Below are 20,969 nucleotides of genomic sequence, written 5' to 3'. Positions count from 1 at the left end.
TTTGAAAACACGGGCCCTGTTTTGAAAATCGTGCTTAAGAAATCAAAATAAACTGTATTATAATACATCAATAAAATCTATTTAGTCTCAAATAATAAACAATTTGGTTTAAATAATGCAAAAACACAGTGTTGGAGAAGAAAGTAAAAGTGCAATATGTGCCATGTAAAAAAGCTAACGTTTTAGTTCCTTGCTCAGAACATGAGAACATATGAAAGCTGGTGGTTCCTTTTAACATGAGTCTTCAAAAGTGCTGTTTGAATGAATGCTTACGTGCCTGCTGCAGCCTACCACCGCTCAGTCAGACTGCTCTATCAAATATCAAATCATAGACTTAATTATAATTATAATATAATAAACACACAGAAATACGAGCCTTAGGTCATTAATATGGTCAAATCCGGATACTATCATTTCGAAAACAAAACGTTTATTCTTTCAGTAAAATACACAACCGTTCCGTCTTTTATCTAATGGGTGGCATCCATTAGTCTAAATATTGCTGTTACATTGCACAACCTTCAATGTAATGTCATAATTATGTACAATTCTGGCAAATTAATTACGGTCCTTGTTAGAAAGAAATGGTTTTCACACAGTTCGCAACGAGCCAGGCGGCCCAAACTGCTGCATATACCCTGACTCTGTTGCACAGAACGTAAGAGATGTGACACAATTTCTCTAGTTAAAAGAAATTCATGTTAGCAGGCAATATTAACAAAATATGTAGGTTAAAAAAAACATACTTGTGTATTGATTTTAAGAAAGGCATTGATGTTTATGGTTAGGTACACATTGGTGCATGCGCTTGTTAAATCATCCCCTGTTTGGCGAAGTAGGCTGTGATTCGATGATAAATTAACAGGCACCGCATTGATTATATGCAACGCAGGACAAGCTAGATAAACTAGTAATATAATCAACCATGTGTAGTTAACTAGTGATTATGTTAAGATTGAATGTTTTTTTATAAAGATAAGTTTAATGCTAGCTAGCACCTTACCTTGGCTCCTTGCTGCATTCGCATGACAGGTAGCCATGCCGCTTAATCGATCAACCTCATATATATGGTGACATTTGTGCGATTGGTTTTCTATTGCTCATTTGCATGCCACGCTGAAGGTGGGGTTCGCCCAAGCTAGAACCGCCACTGCAAAGGACACTAAATGCTCACCAACAGGGATGTAAATACATTTGTGCAGAAATAAGCTTTTTATGCGAATGGAACATTTCTGGGACCTTTTATTTCAGCTCATGAAACACTTTACATGTTGAGTTTATATTTTTTATTTATATTATTCTTTTCTTTTTTTTATAAAAGCTCCTAAATTGCTTTCAACACCTCATGCTGGAGGCGTGGTTTTCCATTGTTATTTTTCTCAATCATAGTCTACTAGACTACTAACGTCAGTAGTAGGCTATGCTTTGGAAGGGGAGGGACAGGTAGCCTACACACGCACAAAATAACAGATCTCTTCCGGAACACTATAGATCACTTTCGTTCCCGGTTCTGATTCTGTCCCTCGAAAAATGTCAGTGTTTTCTGGTTCTGTTCACTAAACCTGTTCCTCTCTCTCTCTCTCTCTCTCTTCTCCCTCTAACATCCCTCCCTCCTCCTACCTCTTACCTCTCTCTCTCTCTCTCTCTCTCTCTCTCTATCTGTCGCTCTCTCAATAACCATCACTAATTAGCAGTATGGAGCAGGTTGAGCAGCTGCATGTATCAGTACCATGTTGATTGAAGGTGATTTAGCATTCTAGTAACATCCTGGCACACAGTTTAATTCGGGATGTATCTCACCCTCCAATGAACAATGTAAAACACTTTGAGCATTTTATACTGCGTTAGTTATTTGCAACAATAGTCTTCCATTACAGCAGTAAATCAGAGTGAATAGTAGCCAGCGTAAACTTCATCTGATCTAACAGTTACAATTATCTCTAACTATTAACTGTTATTAAGTCATTAGTGACCCTGTCAGGGTTGTCAGTGTTGGTATTCAGACAGACTAATCTATTGGAAAGTCCCCCTAGAGACGCAGCAGGGGCAATCATCTACACACACGCACACGCACACGCACACGCACACACACACACACACACACACACTAGTGGTAGGTAGGCGCCAAAACAACAGCCTTATTTAGATGTAGCGGAGAGCAAGGTAAAAAGCATTGTCCTAGTAGTGTTAGGATGGGGTTTTATCCCTCTGTCTCTCTCTGTCTCTCTCTGTCTCTATCACTCCCTCTCGCTATCACTCTTTCTCTCTCCATCTCTCCTTCCCTCTCTCTCTCTGACAATGATTGACAGATGTGGAGCAATAGACATAGAACCTGATATATTGTCTATGTGTGGAGCTCTCTGTGTCTTTGTCAGAACAGGGTGACAGCTATGAACTCTATAAGGCATGGTTTTGTTTTTTGCCTTAGCATTACACAGCTGATTCAGGACCGAGTTTGGGAAACTGCTATAGGGAACACTGGGAAATATTCTACCAATACCACAGGATGAGACAGATACCCCATTCTTCCCCTAAAGTGATGAATGTTCAGAATGATCCTAGATATCCAGTCTAGTTTAACTTTCTACGTGATTCCTAACGTTCACTCTTGTAGCAAAATATGTTTTGAAGTTGGTTCTGTAAACCTGGTAAACAGATTTAATTGAATAGTGCCCAAGGTTAGTTTAAAAAAGGTTTGCACCTCTCTGTTCCCCAATCCCCAACCCTCACCATAACCATAACGCAGGACCCTTATGATATCCCAAACTCCCTTCCTCTACATTAACCCTATCTCTCTCTAACCCTCACCCCAGTTCCCTGATCAGGAACTCAGTGGTAACAGATGGGATCTGTCACCTAAAGGATGTGACGGAAATGAATGTTTAACCCCGTAATGATATTTACTGTGAGTCGATAATGACTCTGTCAGATTAGGAAATGGCTTCTCACTCTCATCAATCAGGAAAGAGATGCACTCAAGAACCCAACTAAATCCTTTCTCACATACACGTGCATGTGTGCAAACACACACAAATAAACACACACACAAAAAAAAACATACATACACGCACACAGACACACAACATCCTGCTGCTTCCAGTTTGTTGGCTGAAAAGTTATATTGAAAACAAACCACACAGGTATCAAACATACATTGAAATGCACTCACACACTCACCAGCCGTTGGGAGAGAGAAAGGGATGGAAGGGATAGAGATAGATTCATCTAGTGAAAGACTACCTACCCTCTTTTGGGCTCTTGTGTGGTGCAGCGGTCTAAGGCACTGCATCTCAGTGCTAGAGGCGTCTCTACAGACCCTGGTTTGATTCCCGGCTGTCCCATAGGGCGGTGCCCAATTTTCCCAGTGTCGTCTGGGTTAGGGTTTGGCCCGGGTAGGCCGTCATTGTACATATGAATTTGTTCTTAACTGACTTGCCTAGTTAAATAAAGGTTAAATAAATATATAGCTTCAGATGATTCATGGAGATAAAGCTAAAATCTGATTGTTTCCATGTTTTCTGAAAACTAAACTCCCAGACTTAAACAGGTTCATATTATCACAGGGTTGTACTGATACAACTGTGAGCGTGCATGTGTGTCTGGTGTAGTCTCTTCATCTTCTGATTGCTTTAATTACAGACGGATTGTCAGCTCCCCTCTCAGAGAGCAGGAAAAACAAATTCTTAACGCACATGAAAAGGAGACACCACACACGCACGCACACACACACCCACACACACACTACAGCAGTTGCACTCAGTAGCCCCTTTGATTTCTATCTGACGGTGATCTGTCTTTCATCGTCTCCTCTCCCTGATCCCTCTCTCCTTCTTTACCTCCACTGGGGCAGAACGTCTCCCTCCATATCTCCTTCGTCTCTCTCTTTGTCTACTGAGTGTTAATACTGTATGTGGGCAGGGTAATTTACTGTGTCTCTTTGTCTCTCTAACACATTAGTAGGTGGGCAAAATGGTTTCTGTCTGCTTTTCTCTATTCCTTATTATTTAGCATGACAGCAGAACGACTGACTCTCTGCCTGTCAGCCTATTTGTGTTTAGTCTAGAATCATTACGGCATCTGTAGCCTTGTTAAGAACCAGGCTTCCCTAGTACAGGGGTCTGATTGAGGCTGGCCTCTAGTGTGTAAGAGGACTCAGAGCAGTGGGTTATGGGACCTTGGGATTTGGTCTGATGGACTGACAACGTCTCTGTAGCCTTAAACAGCCAGCCATACAGAAGAAGAGAGAGAGAGAGCGAGCAGTGACCTCTCTGCCACTATTCCGTCTTCTCTCCTCAAACACATTCGTTTATAACATAATTACTACTGTAAGTTAATTGATACATAGAACATACACTCCTTCATTTACACATCATGTGAATATATGGTCGTTAGAGTGGCTCAGATTATAGTGTTGTTAGAACAACATGAGTTACAGGCCAGCTCATATCATTATCTATCTACACATCTACTGATAAGGAGTTCAACATCCTGTTTGATCTGAGGTCAAAATATTCAGGAACTCTCTCCTCCTGTGATGATAGTCTACAATGGGAACTGAGATGAGCGCAGTCACAGAAACTGCTTAAAAACTTGTTACATTTCAATATATATTAGGCTACATATTGTTTAAATATTATCTGGCATAATATTATACATTTCTGCCATGTATCTGGAGAAGGGATATTTACATCAGCTGATTGCATGTGTTTGTTCTACAGAAATCTACATTCATTTGTAAACTGAATATATTAGGCCTGTTATATATAGTCCTAGACCTTCAAAAGAGCATAATGATTAAAAAAAAGGTTATATAAAAATCATGCATAATTTAAAAAATTGTAGCAGAATGTCAGTGATCCAGCTAAATCCTTTACTAGGCTACTAAATTGTTAGCCTAGTAGCCTAGCTAGGGTTTTAGCAGTATCACTGACATTCTGCAAAAAAAAGTTTATTATGCATGATTTTTATATTTAAAAAAATAAATAATCATAGGCCTATGTTCTTAATATGACCAATGCTGTGTGTGTTTTGATATTAGGCTACTGCATCAGTAGGCTATATCCTTTCATCCACTTAATCCCGCGGCGCCACACTCGCTTTTGAAGATAATTTACATCTTCTTTCTCCCGTTTCTTCTTGTCTTTTTCCTTTCTAACTCAAACATGAAAGTCTGCGGCGGTGTGCTGGGGGCAGAGAGGGACAGAGGAGCAGAGACACAGAGAGAAAAAGGGATTGATTTCCACCGTGAGCGCTGCAGCAGTTGTTCAAAGCTCCAGACGTCAGAAAGCGGCAGGACTCAGCATGTCGAGGCCGGCCTAGGCTGCCTGTCTGCGCCCTGGACTTCCCCCAGGGCCCGGGGAGGGCGACAGCCAGGCGGCGCCGTCAAAACAATTATGAGGAGAGGGACTGAGAGGAGAGTAAACTACACAAACCACACACTGGGACCAGGACCCGCCGCTGTCTCAGAACCCGTTGTCTCTCTCAGGAAGATGAGAGATGAACTATGATCCCATGCTCCCTTAATGTAACAATTACCTCGAAGATGGTAGGCTACAGGTCTAATGGATTCAGTAATAGACCTGGTGTCCTAAACGGTATTACTATATAACCCACCACTTAACGACCTATACACCCACTCTCACACTGAGCTCTATTACGACATGGTCCAGGCTACTATGAACTGCCATGTGAAAAAACAACCAACCTCCGGTTTGAAGCAATTACTTGATTATCAAATATTTAAAGCAGAAAAACATGCCTATTTAAAACTGGAGAACATTTCGATGTTATCCATTTACCAAACTTATCTGACAATTTTTTTGCTACATTTCTGACAAACATCGTAATGCATGCAGTTATTTTCGAAAGATAAAATTACTGTTAAGTAGGCTACATGTGTCTGTAGCATAAATGCTCCAGGAATTTCCCCAAATCTTGCAGCAATCCCGCTTTACATTCCAGAGCGCCTTACCTGCGTGTAGAGCGGGGTTTTCGACGGGACAGGTCTTACTCTGTATCTCCACGACAGAGTGATGGTCGGAGCAATGCTGTGGTCTGTCTGCACGGACTGCTGTAGCCTAATGATTAGACTGTATTGGTGAGTCTGACAAGCATCACCGATATCAAAACCTCTGTAACAGATCCTCCGTTAATCTCTCTGTCTTCAGTCCGCCGTGTGCATGCCCGGTGATCCAGAGTAGCTCCTCTTCACAGAGAAAAATATAAGTTTTCCCCGCCCCAGAAGATGAGGTCAACCTGATGCAGGTAAACGAACTGTAGCCTATGTGGCTCCATTACTCTACAACGACATCTAGAGGTGAACCCCAAACATTAACGCTCCTCTTAGGGTAGCCTATTGAATTCGTGTAGGATAGCAGAAGCTACAGTACAGTTAGGCTACTGATGTGGTGAGACAGAACAATTTCATTAATCTAACCATATTTATCTGAATCTATCCTTTCATCAGTGTGCCGTTCATCCAACTGAGAGAGAGAGATAAAGAAATAGCGAGATAGAGATAGAGAGAGGGAGAGGAGGGGGTTGTGTTTTTATCCGGTATCAGTGTTGTAGATCCATCCATAAAAAGGAAGCATTACGTGTCATACTTTGTGCTTTAAAAGACATGAAGGATTCAGATTGTGGTTAATTTATCTAAGGATCAGATTTCAAATGTTCCTTAATGTGATATTTATTTTTTGCTTTGTTTACCCATCAGCACCAGTTTAGGACGGACCGAACCGAACCCTGAACTTTACTTGAGGCACAAGAACTGACCAAAGAGACTCCACCACTGTCCATCCGTCTGTTTCTCTCCTATCAACTCTTTGTCCGGTCTCTCTATTCCCCTTCCTCTCAGCTCCTCTGCAGGAAAGAGCAGATTAAAGAGGTGCTTGGTGCTTCTGAGGAGAGAATGGTGTGTTTGAAGAGCTAACTCTCTCTCTCTCTCTCTTTCTCTGGCAGCCTTGAGCCCGGTGGCCCTCTCCTCTGATCCTTACAGGAGCTGCTTCCTTCCTAACAGACAGACAGAGAGAGACAGACAGACCAGCGGAGAGCAACAGAGCATCACTGGGATGAAAACACCTATCATATTACTTTACCCCAGATCACTATTACCACAGGACCACAGCCAGAGCAAACAGAAACCCAGTCAGCTGTCTTCTAAAGCCAACAGCCATAAGGCCAATATCAGCTCTTTCATAATGGCAGCAGAAATAGGAAGATGTTATCTAGCTACTGAAACCAAACAAATATCACAGATATCTCTCTATTTAAAGTTGAAACTGTGTATTAAGACATGCAAATCACAGGGATTGGGATGGGCTGAGGGAAGCTGAGGGTTGGTATGTGGAATTGGAGACAAGTGGGAGTGGAGCTGCTGTTTGGGAGATAGAATGATGGTCAAAGATAAAACACAATATAAAGTACATTTGAATGACACTAAGTGGCAGTGTTTTTACAACTAATGCCATGCAGGTGTTTGTACACACACACTCTCATTCAAATAAACACATACATTCATGTAATAGTGAGGGACAGATATTGAGGAATTGTGGGGGGGATCAGGTTCATGTTTTTTGGCATGGTGGTAGAGCAGGGAATTGACCCTGGATGCTTCTGTGTGTCGCTCTGAATGGGATTTTTTTAATTTATCCATTATTTTACCAGGTAAGTTGCAGCAACAACCTGGGGAATAGTTACAGGGGAGAGGAGGGGGATGAATGAGCCAATTGCAAAGTGGGGATTATTAGGTGACTTAGCCAGGACAAACACCCCTATTCTTACAATAAGTGCCATGGGATCTTTAATGACCTCAGAGAGACAGGTCACCCGTTTAACATCCCATCTGAAAGACAGCACCCTACACAGGGCAGTGTCCCCAATCACTGCCCTGGGGAATTGGGATATTTTTTTTAGACCAGAGGGAAGAGTGCCTCCTACTGGCCCTCCATCACCACTTCCAGCAGAATCTGGTCTCCCATCCAGGAACTGACCAGGACCAACCCTAGTTAGCTTCAGAAGCAAGCCAGCAGTGGTATGCAGGGTGGTATGCTGCTGGCAATCTGTTGGATGACTGGTATGATGTGGTTGTTGAGCGGCTTCACTGCAAGTATATTGTATGTTTCGAATATTCAATCAATTTTAAAAATGTAAAAATCAAAAGTCAGAGGGATTGCTGGCTCCTGATGCTATGCATGATGGATAGGTCTACTCTGTAAAGGTGGGCATATTTGATCCTCTCCTCTAACTACTCGTCCACACACACCAACACAGACACACACACTCACACACATGTATGTGTATGTTGTCCTCTAATCACTATGCCCCTCAACAGGAGAGCAGATTTCATTACCATATTGACTGCATCGTCAGCTAACCTAGTTTCCACAATGAAAGGACATTGGGTGAGGAGAGGAGGCTAGCCTATACCTATAGGTTACATACAATTAAAACGCTATACATCAAGATACAATGATAATGTAACATTATTGATGTACAGTAAGCTTTAAATATAGCATTTGTATTGGATAAATGTATCAACGTGAATTGTCAACGTGTAAAAATGTAACTGTTTTCTCTACATGATTCCACACACACACGCACGCATACACACACTACCTGTGCATCAGGAGGTTTAGGCCCTGTGCTCGTCTCTGTGTGTGGTAGAGAACATCAGCCAGGCAGGATGTCAGATCTGGGGAACACAGCTTTCCCCGGGGGCAGGAGTTAAACGTGAGAAAAGGGCAGGTAGAGACAGGCAGAGACAGGTAGAGAGAGACGGTTCTGTGCAGCTGACAGACCTTCTGCTCCCTCAACCATGAGGCTCTAACAGCAACAGGAACTAAGGCTGCATCTGAAATCGCACTCTATTCCGTATAAGGCTCTGGGCAACAGGAGTGCACCAAGGTGTCGTTTCAGACCAGATTTGCTCATAATCAGAAACATGGTTTAGATGGCAACTAGGAATGTGTGTGTGTGTGTGTGTGTGTGTTCAGTCCAAAAGCAACCTCTTAGATCTTACAATATAAGCTCAAGCAGTTAAAATATGTATTGAGGTCAAAATGAACTGAAACCTCACAGATAAAATGAGATTCTATTGTAGCTTCATCCAAACATCTGGGTTATTGATTAGTTCAACATTTCACCAGCAGGCGGCAGAAGAAACCCTCTGTTACCAACAATACTTGGCTACCTACCTACCGTCCACAAGAAAAGACAGACTAACTATTATTTCTCTAGTTGTCCGGGGGGTGGCAGTGTCTTCACACATCTGTCTGCTTTGATTGATGTGTTTTTTATTGAGTATCTATCATCGTCCAATGGTTATTTTGTGGTAGAGTAACCTACCATCCCACTCTCCTAACAGAGTCCACCAAATATCTGATTCACTTTGGTTATTGACTTTACACATGATTTATAACACCTAAAGATAAACCTGTGTTCCAACACTACTATTTCTGGAGTGCATCCCAGAAGATGGTGACAGGTTTTTGGTGATAATCTGTGTTGCATTATTTCTGATGATATGCATTCTCCACTCTGAAACCCACACAACTGTTTCATTATCACACACACACACACAGAGCTCTGCTCTCCCACACAGCCTTATAATCACTGGTTATCACCTCTCTCTGGTTGGCCTCACTGAGCACCTATAGCCTATACCCATCTGACACCTATAGGTAGCCTAGCTGTATGAATGAAGAACTGGTAGGGTGCTAATTGTAAAGAATTAACGGTCAGTTTGATTCCCAATTATCTCATCTCCTTCTCATTGTGTGTGTGTGTGTGTGTGTGTGTGTGTGTGTGTGTGTGTGTGTGTGTGTGTGTGTGTGTGTGTGTGTGTGTGTGTGTGTGTGTGTGTGTGTGTGTGTTTGTGTGTGTGTGTGTGAGAGAGAGAGAGAGAGAGAGCGAGAGAGAGAGCGAGAGAGAGAGCGATAGAGAGAGAGAGAGAGAGAGAGAGAGAGAGAGAGATGAGAGCGTGACCTCACTGCAATCTGCACAGCTGCGCGAGGGAGAGCAAGCAGAGAGAGCGAGAAGAGAGAGAGGGGTTGCCTGGTTGCCTTAACGGGCTCAGTTCGGGGAAATAGCACAACAGATTGCGCTTTTAAACAGCCTACGCCGATATGTATTCTTCAGTTTCTGGTGCATTAAACGCGAAATCAGAAACCAACACCCACTCGGTTAACGTCAATAATAATCGGTAAGGAATATTCGATGAGTGAGATGGACGAGTCGTCTCTGTTGGATTTGCTGGAGTGTTCAGTGTGTTTGGAAAGGCTGGACACTACAGCTAAAGTCCTGCCTTGCCAACACACCTTCTGTCGCCGCTGCTTGGAGAACATAGTCAGCTCCAGAAACGAACTGAGATGTCCCGAATGTCGCATCCTAGTCGGCTGTGAGGTGGACGACCTCCCCGCGAATATCTTGCTGGTCCGCCTGCTGGACGGGATCAAACAGCGGCCACGGAATGCAGGCAGTACCAGACAGTCCCAGGTGGGGGGCGGAGAGTCATTGGGTTGTGCAGCCGGGATCAGCGCCTCTCCCCCGGGCAGTGGGATCAGGGACCTGCCGGTGGCCACAAGGAGCTCCCCCGTCAAGGTACTTAGCTCTGCTACTTGGTATTTGGACTGGTTGGCTGCCAACTTGCTGTACAGAATGTTCCTTGGCTAGAATTCTGAAGAACCGAGTTGCTGTATACATGTGTGGGGGTGGTGGGGTTGCATAGCTGGACAACTGAGAATCTGTTTGGGAAATCTAATTTCACACACTAATGTGTTGAAAGACTTCCTATGTGTGCTCTACCCCCAACTCCTGCAGCGAAAGACACAATTAGACAGAATTGAGCTATGGAGAGAGAGAGAGAGAGAGGGAAAGAGAGGGGAGGGGGTATAGAGAGAGAGAGAAAGTAAGAGATACCTGTGCTATTCATGTTATTGCTAGACAGACAAGCGAGGTATAGCTGCGAGATATGATTTAGTTACCTCAGTGGCATGGCTGTGCTGTGTACAGGTAGTCTAGAGATGCAGCCGGCCGACAGCTGCATATGTTTCATAACGGAGTCTGAACAATAACAGCCAGCACAGTGGGCCTTTAAATATAAGCTACTCTAGGTTTATTAACAGTATCCTAAGGTTTCTGGATGTTAGGGCCTATACTGTATGGATGTTTTATAGGCAGATAACATATTTGTTAATGCTTTCAGCTCCATGTCGTAGCATGTCAAGTCTTTGGCCAATAGGCCACATGATGTCATTAAGAGTGCCTTTTATTCTCACACTTCTCAATCCTCTGAAGGGGAGCAGGGTGACTATTGAACATGAGCCCAGGACTGAGAGAGTGTGTGGTGGGCTGCAGTCAGCTGACCTGCCAGATAGAACCACTAGCAGAAGCAGTAGACTCTAAACACTCATCATGAGTTGAGTACTGGAACGCTTACTCTCCCCCACTCTTTGTCTCTCAATGTATTTCTCTTTCTCTCTCTCTCTGACCAGTCACTGTTTGTTTTAGCTCCTTTGTGAGAGCAGGACACTCTGGAGACTCGGAGTAGAAAACACTCACAACCTCCCCCTCTCTCCCACCTAATTGATGGGAAGTTCGGCTCTTTTTTACTGAATCCGATCTTTCAACTAATTTCGTTCATTTGAGTCAGTAATGCCAAGAGCACGCAGGACCTACTGTCCACGAACAATGAACTGAAAACTCGAAATAGTAATAATTATACAAGCCTCTCGTTCACATGTCGTTCCCCATAAAGGGTTTATTGGAGCTGTCATTTTGACTGAGATTTGTAAATGCGTGCTTTAAACGATGTGAAATTGTTTATAACTAGGCATACAAATAAGATGATTTATTGGTACAATTGAAAACGAGGTCTAGTTGTGGCCGCAACCGGACTAGATTGTGAACGACTCTTGTAGGAATGCATTGCTTGGGGTGATTAGCACAATATCTTTCGCCAAGTGGTGCACCCCAGACGATTCGCTCTCGAGTTCGAGTGTTGAGAAGAGTTTTGGCTGTATGTTTTGGCTCTACAAAGCTGTGTCCATCAAAACATTCAATAATCAATTATTTGCATTCATTATTGCACCATGCGATCAATTACCAGTTATACACATATTTCTTTCTTCTATATACTGCCTGCAGCGTGATCAACTTTGTCTGTGCACATAATTATATGACAGACAGTTGTTGACCGGAGCACGTCTCTGGAGTCACCGGAGGAGCGCACATTAATCCTGCTGTAGAATTCATTGCGGCCAGCAGGTCAAAGGAACGACTAAAATTAACGAGTGACTCAGAAAAACTAGTCATGACTCTGAAGTCACTAAAATTAGTCTATCAAAATGAACGAATCGTTTGCGAACATCACATCTATTCACTACCCAAACTCCACAGGACGTAGATATGGTGTGCAATGTGTGTGTATGTACGTGCGTATACAATGAGTATACAACACATAAAGGACACCTGCTCTTTCCATGACCTAAACCATAAACCGGACGGTACACGTTTCAGTGGGGGAGCTCAGGTCATGTTGTGCACAAGCATAAATCACATCCGTAATTTAGTCCTGTCCGAATCTGCGGTGTCAGTCATTTTTACTTGGCAGGAAGAATTTATTCCAGCCCTAAAAACCTACTATTTTCGTCAATCTCCCAAGTCCTCTGATAATACTTATCCTGTGCGAGTCGTCATCCCAGTATTTTAAGGGATATTACAGTTTATCAGGTGCTGCAACCAGTTTGGGTAAGAACATGGGAACAGATGTATTGTTAAAACAAAGTGTTGCACGTAGCCTACATATGAATATTTTTTTGTCACATATTAACTTTCCTAGTACCATGTACCATGGTACATAGTACCATGTTTGTCTTTTAAAATATGAAGTGGACGATATTGTCCCAGTGAACTGACCAAATACGTCAGTTAATTAAATGTCTGCATAGGTTACAGTTCATGCTTCTTATTGGTTATTATTTGGACTTTCTCTGAACTGAAGACCATTAGGCCAACATTAGGCTATCCCTGTACATGTGAAATATCTTCGTCTAGAGGAGCCTCCAGGCTGCCGTCATACCGGTACATGTTGAATGAGGAAAACAAATAATTACAGGGGCAGCTTGGTAAAACTAATCCCTTCCGGAATCATCGACTGTAAAACGGACATGCTGGGGTAATAATTACATAATGGACATTCTATAGTAATACTAGTCCAGTGCAAATAGAGCTATAGACTGACCAGGTGAATCCAGGTGAAAGATTTGTCCTTTATTGATGTCACTTTTTGAATCACTTCAATCAGTGTAGATGAAGGGGGGAGACAGGTTAAATAATGAGTTTTAAGCCTCGAGACAATTGAGACATGGGTGTGTATGTGTGCCATTCAGAGGGTGAATGAGCAAGACAAAATATGTAAGTACCTTTGAATGGGTTTGGTAGTAGGTGCCAGGCGCACCGGTTTGTGTCAAGTACTGCAAAGCTGCTGGGTTTTTCCACACTCAACAGTTTCTAGAGTGTATCAAGAATGGTCAACCATCCAAATGACATCCAGCCAACTTGACACAACTGTGGGAAGCATTGGAGTCAACATGGGCCAGCATCCCTGTGGAATGCTTTTGACGCCTTGTAGAGTCCATGCCCCGACGAATTGAAGCTGTTCTGAGGGCAAAAATGGGGGTGGGGGGGGGTGTTCCTAATTTTTGGTATACTCAGTGCATGTTTGTACGAATGTTTTTGAGGTCAGCCTTTCCCCCGCTGAGTTTCAGAGGTGCTTCATGGTGACATCACCACCCACAGACCACGGCTTTGAAGTGTGTTCACCTGTATTTACAGGTAGTCCTGAGCCTTGATCTCTGCTGCCATTAGTAACACACCCTGGTGATGACAGGGCAGCGCAGGCCACCACCTTACATTACTACTACACTAATAGCAGCAGAGGGGGTTGGAGTGTTTGTTTTGTATCTGAGTTCAGGCAGACAGACTGACAAAGTTTCATATAAGCTTTTACTTCTGACAAGAGAGGAGGACACAGCTGCCACTACTGACACCATCACACACACACACACACACACACACACACACACACACACACACACACACACACACACACACACACACACACACACACACACACACACACACACACACACACACACACACACACACACACACACACACACAGCTATGTATTACTATACTTGTGAGGAGTTTTTTGGGATCAACAATTGATTCCCATTCAACTTCCTATTTTCCTTGACCCCTAACCTTGACCCCTAACCCTAACATTAACCCCTAACCCTAACTCTAACCCTAACATTAACCCCTAACCCTAATTCTAACTCTAACCCTAACCTTAACCCCTAACCCTAATTCTAACTCTAACCCTAACATTAACCGCTAACCCTAATTCTAACTCTAACCCTAACCTTAGCCCCAACCCTAATTCTAACTCTAACCCTAACCTTAACCCCTAACCCTAACCCTAATTCTAACATTAACCCCTAACCCTAATTCTAACTCTAACCCTAACCTTAACCCCTAACCCTAATTCTAACCCTTAACCTAATCGCTATGTCTAAGTGTGGACTGGCAAAATATCCTCACCTTTTTACATTTTAGTTGGTTTACTATTCTTGTTAGGACTTGGTACTCACAAGTATCGTAAAACATGTCCACACACACACACATGCGCACGCAGACACACACACGCACACACACACATGCACACACACACATACTCTCTCTTTCTCCCTCTCTTTTTCTCTCTTTCTTTCTTTCCAGATAGCCCATATGTTGGTAATGTGCTGCAATCCTTTAGCTCTGTGAGGAATGCTTTCGACAGTCATTTTCATGGGTGTGTGTGTGACAGAGAGGGAGGGAGAAAAATAGCAAGAGAGATGGGTTAGTTTAAGATGTCCCCTACAGACTAGACAGCCAGCCGTAGCTGTGCTTTATTCCACTGAACACTTACACCCTCATCATTTATTAATTAAGGAGCAAGAATATAATTGAATGTGTGTGTGTGTGTGTGTGTGTGTGTGTGTGTGTGTGTGTGTGTGTGTGTGTGTGTGTGTGTGTGTGTGTGTGTGTCCGTGCGCGTGGGACTGCTGCTGTTCCAGTTCGAAGCAGGGGATAAAGGGCAGAGAGGATTCAGAGGGGACCTTTTGTCTTTGCTGACAAACACACACACTTATATATACAGTACACACACAGCTCAGCCCACAGGGAGAGCCTCTGATATGGAGAGCACATTGAAGGCAAGCAGACACATGCAGTATTAATGCAGTAATGTGGTATTAATGAAGTTTTAGTAAAGGTAATGTGTAATGTGTATGTAATGAGTGTCAGGTTGTTGATTTTGGTGATGACTGACTTACTGGACTGTTACTGCCTCTCAACCTTTTTTTCTTTCACCATGACAGGAAAATTAACATATTACAAGGTAACTATTTACAAATGATTTACAAGTATGGCGAGTCGCTGACTTACTTCTGTGATTGTGAAAAAATGAAAGCAGTGCTGTCACGAGGTTGCTGTCACGCATGTTACCATGACAACGATCACAACAACAGGGTCAAAGTTGAATGTCTCTTGCTCTTTACCGCCAAAAGCAATGGCGATATAAAAGGCAAATCCTGACAAGAATGTGGTAAACAATTATTTTTTCAGGCAGCATACCGCATATCCTATGTATTTGGTATTTTAGTTTTTTATTAGGATCCCCATTAGCAGTTGCGAAAGCAGCAGCTACTCTTCCTGGGGTCCACATGAAACATGACATAATACAGAACATTAATAGACAAGACCAGCTCAAGGACAGAACTACATACGTTTAAAACATCACACATCGCCTAAATATCAGTGCATACACACAAAATATCTTGGCGAAATAGGAGAAAGGTGTTGTGAAGTGTTGCTTTATTATAATTCTTTTAAACCAGGTTTGCTGTTCTCTTGGGCAATCTGAGATGGAAAGTAGTTCCATGCAATCATGGCTGTATATAATACTGTACATTTTCTTACATTTCTTCTGGATTTGGGGACGGTGAAAAGACCCCTGGTAGCATGTCTGGTGGGGTAAGTGTGTGTGTCAGAGCTGTGTGTAAGTTGACAACGCAAACAATTTGCCATTTTTAACACATTCATGTTTCTTATAAAAACAGGAAGTGTTGCAGTCTGTCTCTCCTCTACTTTTAGCCAAGAGAGACTGTCATGAATAGTATTGATATTAGCCCTCTGATTACAGTGAAGAGCAAGATGTGCCGCTCTGTTCTGGGCCAGCTGCAGCTTAACTAGGTCCTTCTTTGCAGCATTTGACCATATGACTGGATAAGATGAAACTAGATTCTGCAGGACTTGGTTTGTGGAGTGTGGTGTCAAAAAAGCAGAGCATCTCTTTATCACAGACAGACCTCTCCCCATCTTAACCATTGAATCAATATGTTTTGACCATGACAGTTTACAATCCAAGGTAACACCAAGTAATTTAGTCTTCTCAACTTGCTTATCCATTATCAGATTCAGCTGAGGTCTAGAACGTAGGGAATGATTTGTACCAAATACAATGCTCTTCATTTTAGAGATGTTCAGGACTAGCCTGAGATTTCTTGCCACCCTTTCTAAAACTGACTGCAACTCTTTGTTTAGGGTTGCACTAATTTCACTAGCTGTGGTTTCTGACTTGTATAGGGTGTAATAATCAGCATACATAGACACACAGGCTTTGTTTAATGCCATTGGCAGGTTATTAGAAAAAAAGAGAGTCAAGAGAGCTGCCCTGCAGTACACCACACTTGTTTTATATTAGAGTAGCTTCCATTAAAGAAAACCCCTTGTGTTCTATTAGATAGATACCTATAAAGGTTGAAAAGCCATAACATGTTCGTTTTTTCATCAGCAGATCAAAGTTAGGGCTGTTACGGGGACCGTATTACCGCCACACCGGCGGTCACAAGTCATGAAGGCAGTCAAATTCCACATGATCGTTTAGTCACGGTAATTAGGCTTCTCCAAGCTCTGATGCTGCTGATGGTCATTAGTAGCCTACCAAACTTGCTAACTGCCTGGAACTCAGCACTCCATTGTCCATCTAATCACGCTGACATCAATGCAAATGTATTTGAAAATCTAATCAAACACTTCATGAGAGCCCATGAGCTCATGTTGCTCAACATTTCAATAAGCTATGCAATTGTATGAGAAAACTGATGTTATGGCCTCTATTAAAAAGAGGAGGATCCCATCGGCTTTCTATAGGCTAGGCCTACTATATTTATTTATAAACTTTCCTAATATTAAGCACATTGTTTATATTTACAACAGGAGTATAGCCGACCTGGCTGGTATGAAAATAAACCACGGGTGTAACGGTTTTCTACGTGTGAAGGAGAGTCGGACCAAAATGCAGCGTGTAGATTGCGATCCATGTTTAATGAACAAACGTAAAACACGAATCAATTATAAACACTACAAAACAAAGAACGTAACGAAAACCGAAACAGCCTATACTAGTGTAATCTAACACAGGAACAACGACACTAAGGACATCAAGAAAAAACCCAACACCAAACAGGCTACCTAAATATGGTTCCCAATCAGAGACAATGACGAACACCTGCCTCTGATTGAAAACCATATCAGGCCAAACATAGAACTAGACAAACTAGACATGAAACATAGAATGCCCACTCAGCTCACACCCTGACCAACCAAAACATAGAAATATACAAATTAAACTATGGTCAGGGTGTGACAGTACCCCCCCCCCCCCCCCCCAAGGTGCGGACATCCGGCCGCAAAACCTGAACCTATAGGGGAGGGTCTGGGTGGGCATCTGTCCGCGGTGGCGGCTCTGGTGCTGGATGTGGCCCCCACTTCACCTTAGTCTTCCCCCACCTTATCCTCTTCCGTGGCCTCCTCACCATGGCAACTCTTCTCAATGGACAGAGGGACGGCAGCTCGGGACAGAGGGGCGGAAGCTCTGGACAGAGGGGCGGCAGCTCCTGGCTGACTGGCGACCCCTGGCTGACTGGCAGATCTGGAAGAGTCTGGTCGACTGGCAGATCTGGAAGAGTCTGGTCGACTGGCAGATCTGGAAGAGTCTGGTCGACTGGCAGATCTGGAAGAGTCTGGTCGACTGGCAGATCTGGAAGAGTCTGGTCGACTGGCAGATCTGGAAGAGTCTGGTCGACTGGCAGATCTGGAAGAGTCTGGTCGACTGGCAGATCTGGAAGAGTCTGGTCGACTGGCAGATCTGGAAGAGTCTGGTCGACTGGCAGATCTGGAAGTGTCTGGTCGACTGGCAGATCTGGAAGAGTCTGGTTGACTGGCTGCTCTGGCTGCTCCATGCTGACTGGCTGCTCTGGCTGCTCCATGCTGACTGGCGGCTCTGGCTGCTCCATGCTGACTGGCGGCCCTGGCTGCTCCATGCTGACTGGCGGCCCTGGCTGCTCCATGCTGACTGGCGGCCCTGGCTGCTCCATGCTGACTGGCGGCCCTGGCTGCTCCATGCTGACTGGCGGCCCTGGCTGCTCCATGCTGACTGGCGGCCCTGGCTGCTCCATGCTAACTGGCGGCTCTGGCGGCTCCTTGCAGACTGGCGGCTCTGGCGGCTCCTTGCAGACTGGCGGCTCTGGCGGCTCCTTGCAGACTGGCAGCTCCTTGCAGACTGGCAGCTTTGGCGGCATCCTGCAGACTGGCAGCTCTGGCAGCTCTATGCAGACTGGCAGCTCCTTGCAGACTGGCAGCTCCTTGCAGACTGGCAGCTCCTTGCAGACTGGCAGCTCCTTGCAGACTGGCAGTTCTGAACAGGCGGGAGACTCCGGCAGCGCTGTAGAGGAGGAAGGCTCTAACAGTGCTAGACAGGCGGGAGACTCCGACAGCGCTGGAGAGGAGGAAGGTTCTGGCAGCGCTGGACAGGCGAGGCGCACTGTAGGCCTGATGCGTGGTGCTGGCACTGGTGGTACTGGGCTGAGGACACGCACAGGAAGCCTGGTGCGGGGAGCTGCTACCGGAGGGCTGGGGTGTGGAGGTGGTACTGGAAAGACCGGACCGTGCAGGCGCACTGGAGCTCTTGAGCACCGAGCCTGCCCAACCTTACCTGGTTGAATGCTCACGGTCGCCCTGCCAGTGCGGCGAGGTGGAATAGCCCGCACTGGGCTATACAGGCGAACCGGAGACACCGAGCGCAAGGCTGGTGCCATGTAAGCCGGCCCAAGGAGACGCACTGGGGACCAGATGCGTAGAGCCGGCTTCATGGCATTAGGCTTGACGCTCAATCTAGCCCGGCCGACACGCGGAGCTGGAATATACCGCACCGGGCTATGCACCCGCACTGGGGACACCGTGCGCACCACTGCATAACACGGTGCCTGTCCGGTCTCTCTAGCCCCCCGGTAAGCACAGGGAGTTTGCGCAGGTCTCCTACCTGACGTAGCCATACTCCCTGTTAGCCCCCCCCCAATACATTTTTGGGGCTGACTCTAAAGCCTACGTCCGCGCCGCCTTGCTTGCTTCGCAAACTCCATTCTCCTATATCCATCCGCGCACTGCTCCATCGAATCCCAGGCGGGCTCCGGCGACCGCCCACCTGTCTATCTCCTCCCAAGAAGTATAGTCCATACTGTACTCCTCTTTGGGCTGCTCCTGTTGCCTCTTCTCCTGCTGCACCTTTGGGCGGCTACACTCCCCTGGTTTAGCCCAGGGTCCTCTCCCGTCGAGGATTTCCTCCCATGTCCAGAAATCCTTATTCCGCATCTCCTCTTTGGGCTGCTCCTGCCTGTTGACACGCTGCTTGGTCCTTTTGTGGTGGGTGATTCTGTAACGGCTTTCTTGTGGTGAAGGAGAGTCGGACCAAAATGCAGCGTGTAGATTGCGATCCATGTTTAATGAACAAACGTAAAACACGAATCAATTATAAACACTACAAAACAAAGAACGTAACGAAAACCGAAACAGCCTATACTAGTGTAATCTAACACAGGAACAACGACACTAAGGACATCAAGAAAAAACCCAACACCAAACAGGCTACCTAAATATGGTTCCCAATCAGAGACAATGACGAACACCTGCCTCTGATTGAGAACCATATCAGGCCAAACATAGAACTAGACAAACTAGACATGAAACATAGAATGCCCACTCAGCTCACACCCTGACCAACCAAAACATAGAAATATACAAAGTAAACTATGGTCAGGGTGTGACAACGGGGAAAAGTGTCCTCCATTCACTATTTAAGTACATAGATGACATGTATTTTATCCCGCTGCCCCTGTTTCGATATGTAAAGACAAGATTAAATCAAGAATATTCTGCTGTGTGACAATATTAGCCTATCACTTGTGAATTATATTTTATCACTTGTGAATGATGCCCAGCATAAGTGTCACGCCCTGGTCTTAGTATTTTGTGTTTTCTTTATTATTACCGTAACAATAAGAAACAATGCCTTTTTATTGCTACTTTTTTCAAATCATAGTCACACAGCTCATGTACCCTAGCCTATAGGCCTATATGTTTTAATAAGGTTTGTATCACAACTAAAGTGGGCAAATAACTTCTTAAGAGTAAGAACATTAATTCGCTTTACAAGGGGTGTAGAGCCTAACTGGCATATATAAGCAGCGTGTGAGTTTCAAGTTTGGGGAAGATACTATTCACCATAAAATTCACCTTTATAATAAAAGCATTACATGCATAACTGCATTTGTGGTCACTTTGAGAATGGTGTTTTCCGATAATGGAACATTCGCGCTTATAGCCTACTGCCGTGTGCGCATTGCTACGCTTATAATGCGAAGAAATACCCTAATAGTTTATCAACATTTTAAGCTAAACGTTCTGATCTGTTGCGTCAGCCACATTGCGTAAAAAACATTTTTTGATGCTTGTGGTTATATTAATTTTGGATCTATCGCATCCCATATCTGTCCCAGACTATGTTTGGAATATGTATTTCTCACACA

At 44.2% G+C, this 20,969-nt stretch overlaps 2 protein-coding genes across 3 annotated transcripts in view; one reads left to right on the top strand and one right to left on the bottom strand.

Moving 5' to 3' along the window:
- Window positions 1–6,305, bottom strand: part of LOC110520359 (tumor necrosis factor receptor superfamily member EDAR) — a 62,063-nt gene extending 55,758 nt beyond the window's left edge. Inside the window, exon 1 of the mRNA XM_036974891.2 lies at window positions 5,972–6,305. The gene's annotated coding sequence lies outside the window, so the exon portion shown is untranslated. The remainder of the gene's footprint in view (window positions 1–5,971) is intronic.
- A 3,583-nt stretch (window positions 6,306–9,888) lies between these two features.
- sh3rf3 (SH3 domain containing ring finger 3) overlaps window positions 9,889–20,969 on the top strand; it is a 78,931-nt gene continuing 67,850 nt past the window's right edge. For both annotated transcript variants that reach the window (XM_036974886.2, XM_090230142.1), the window contains exon 1: window positions 9,889–10,599. In XM_036974886.2, the coding sequence (XP_036830781.1) occupies window positions 10,216–10,599 (384 nt within the window). In that variant the 5' untranslated portion in view covers window positions 9,889–10,215. The remainder of the gene's footprint in view (window positions 10,600–20,969) is intronic.

The sequence above is a fragment of the Oncorhynchus mykiss genome, chromosome 3 (genome assembly GCF_057628025.1).
Source record: "Oncorhynchus mykiss isolate SJ-2025 chromosome 3, ASM5762802v1, whole genome shotgun sequence".
Classification (NCBI taxonomy): Eukaryota; Metazoa; Chordata; class Actinopteri; order Salmoniformes; family Salmonidae; genus Oncorhynchus; species Oncorhynchus mykiss.
The sequence above is the reverse complement of the archived record's forward strand: the minus strand, read 5'-3'. Positions and strand labels throughout refer to the sequence as shown.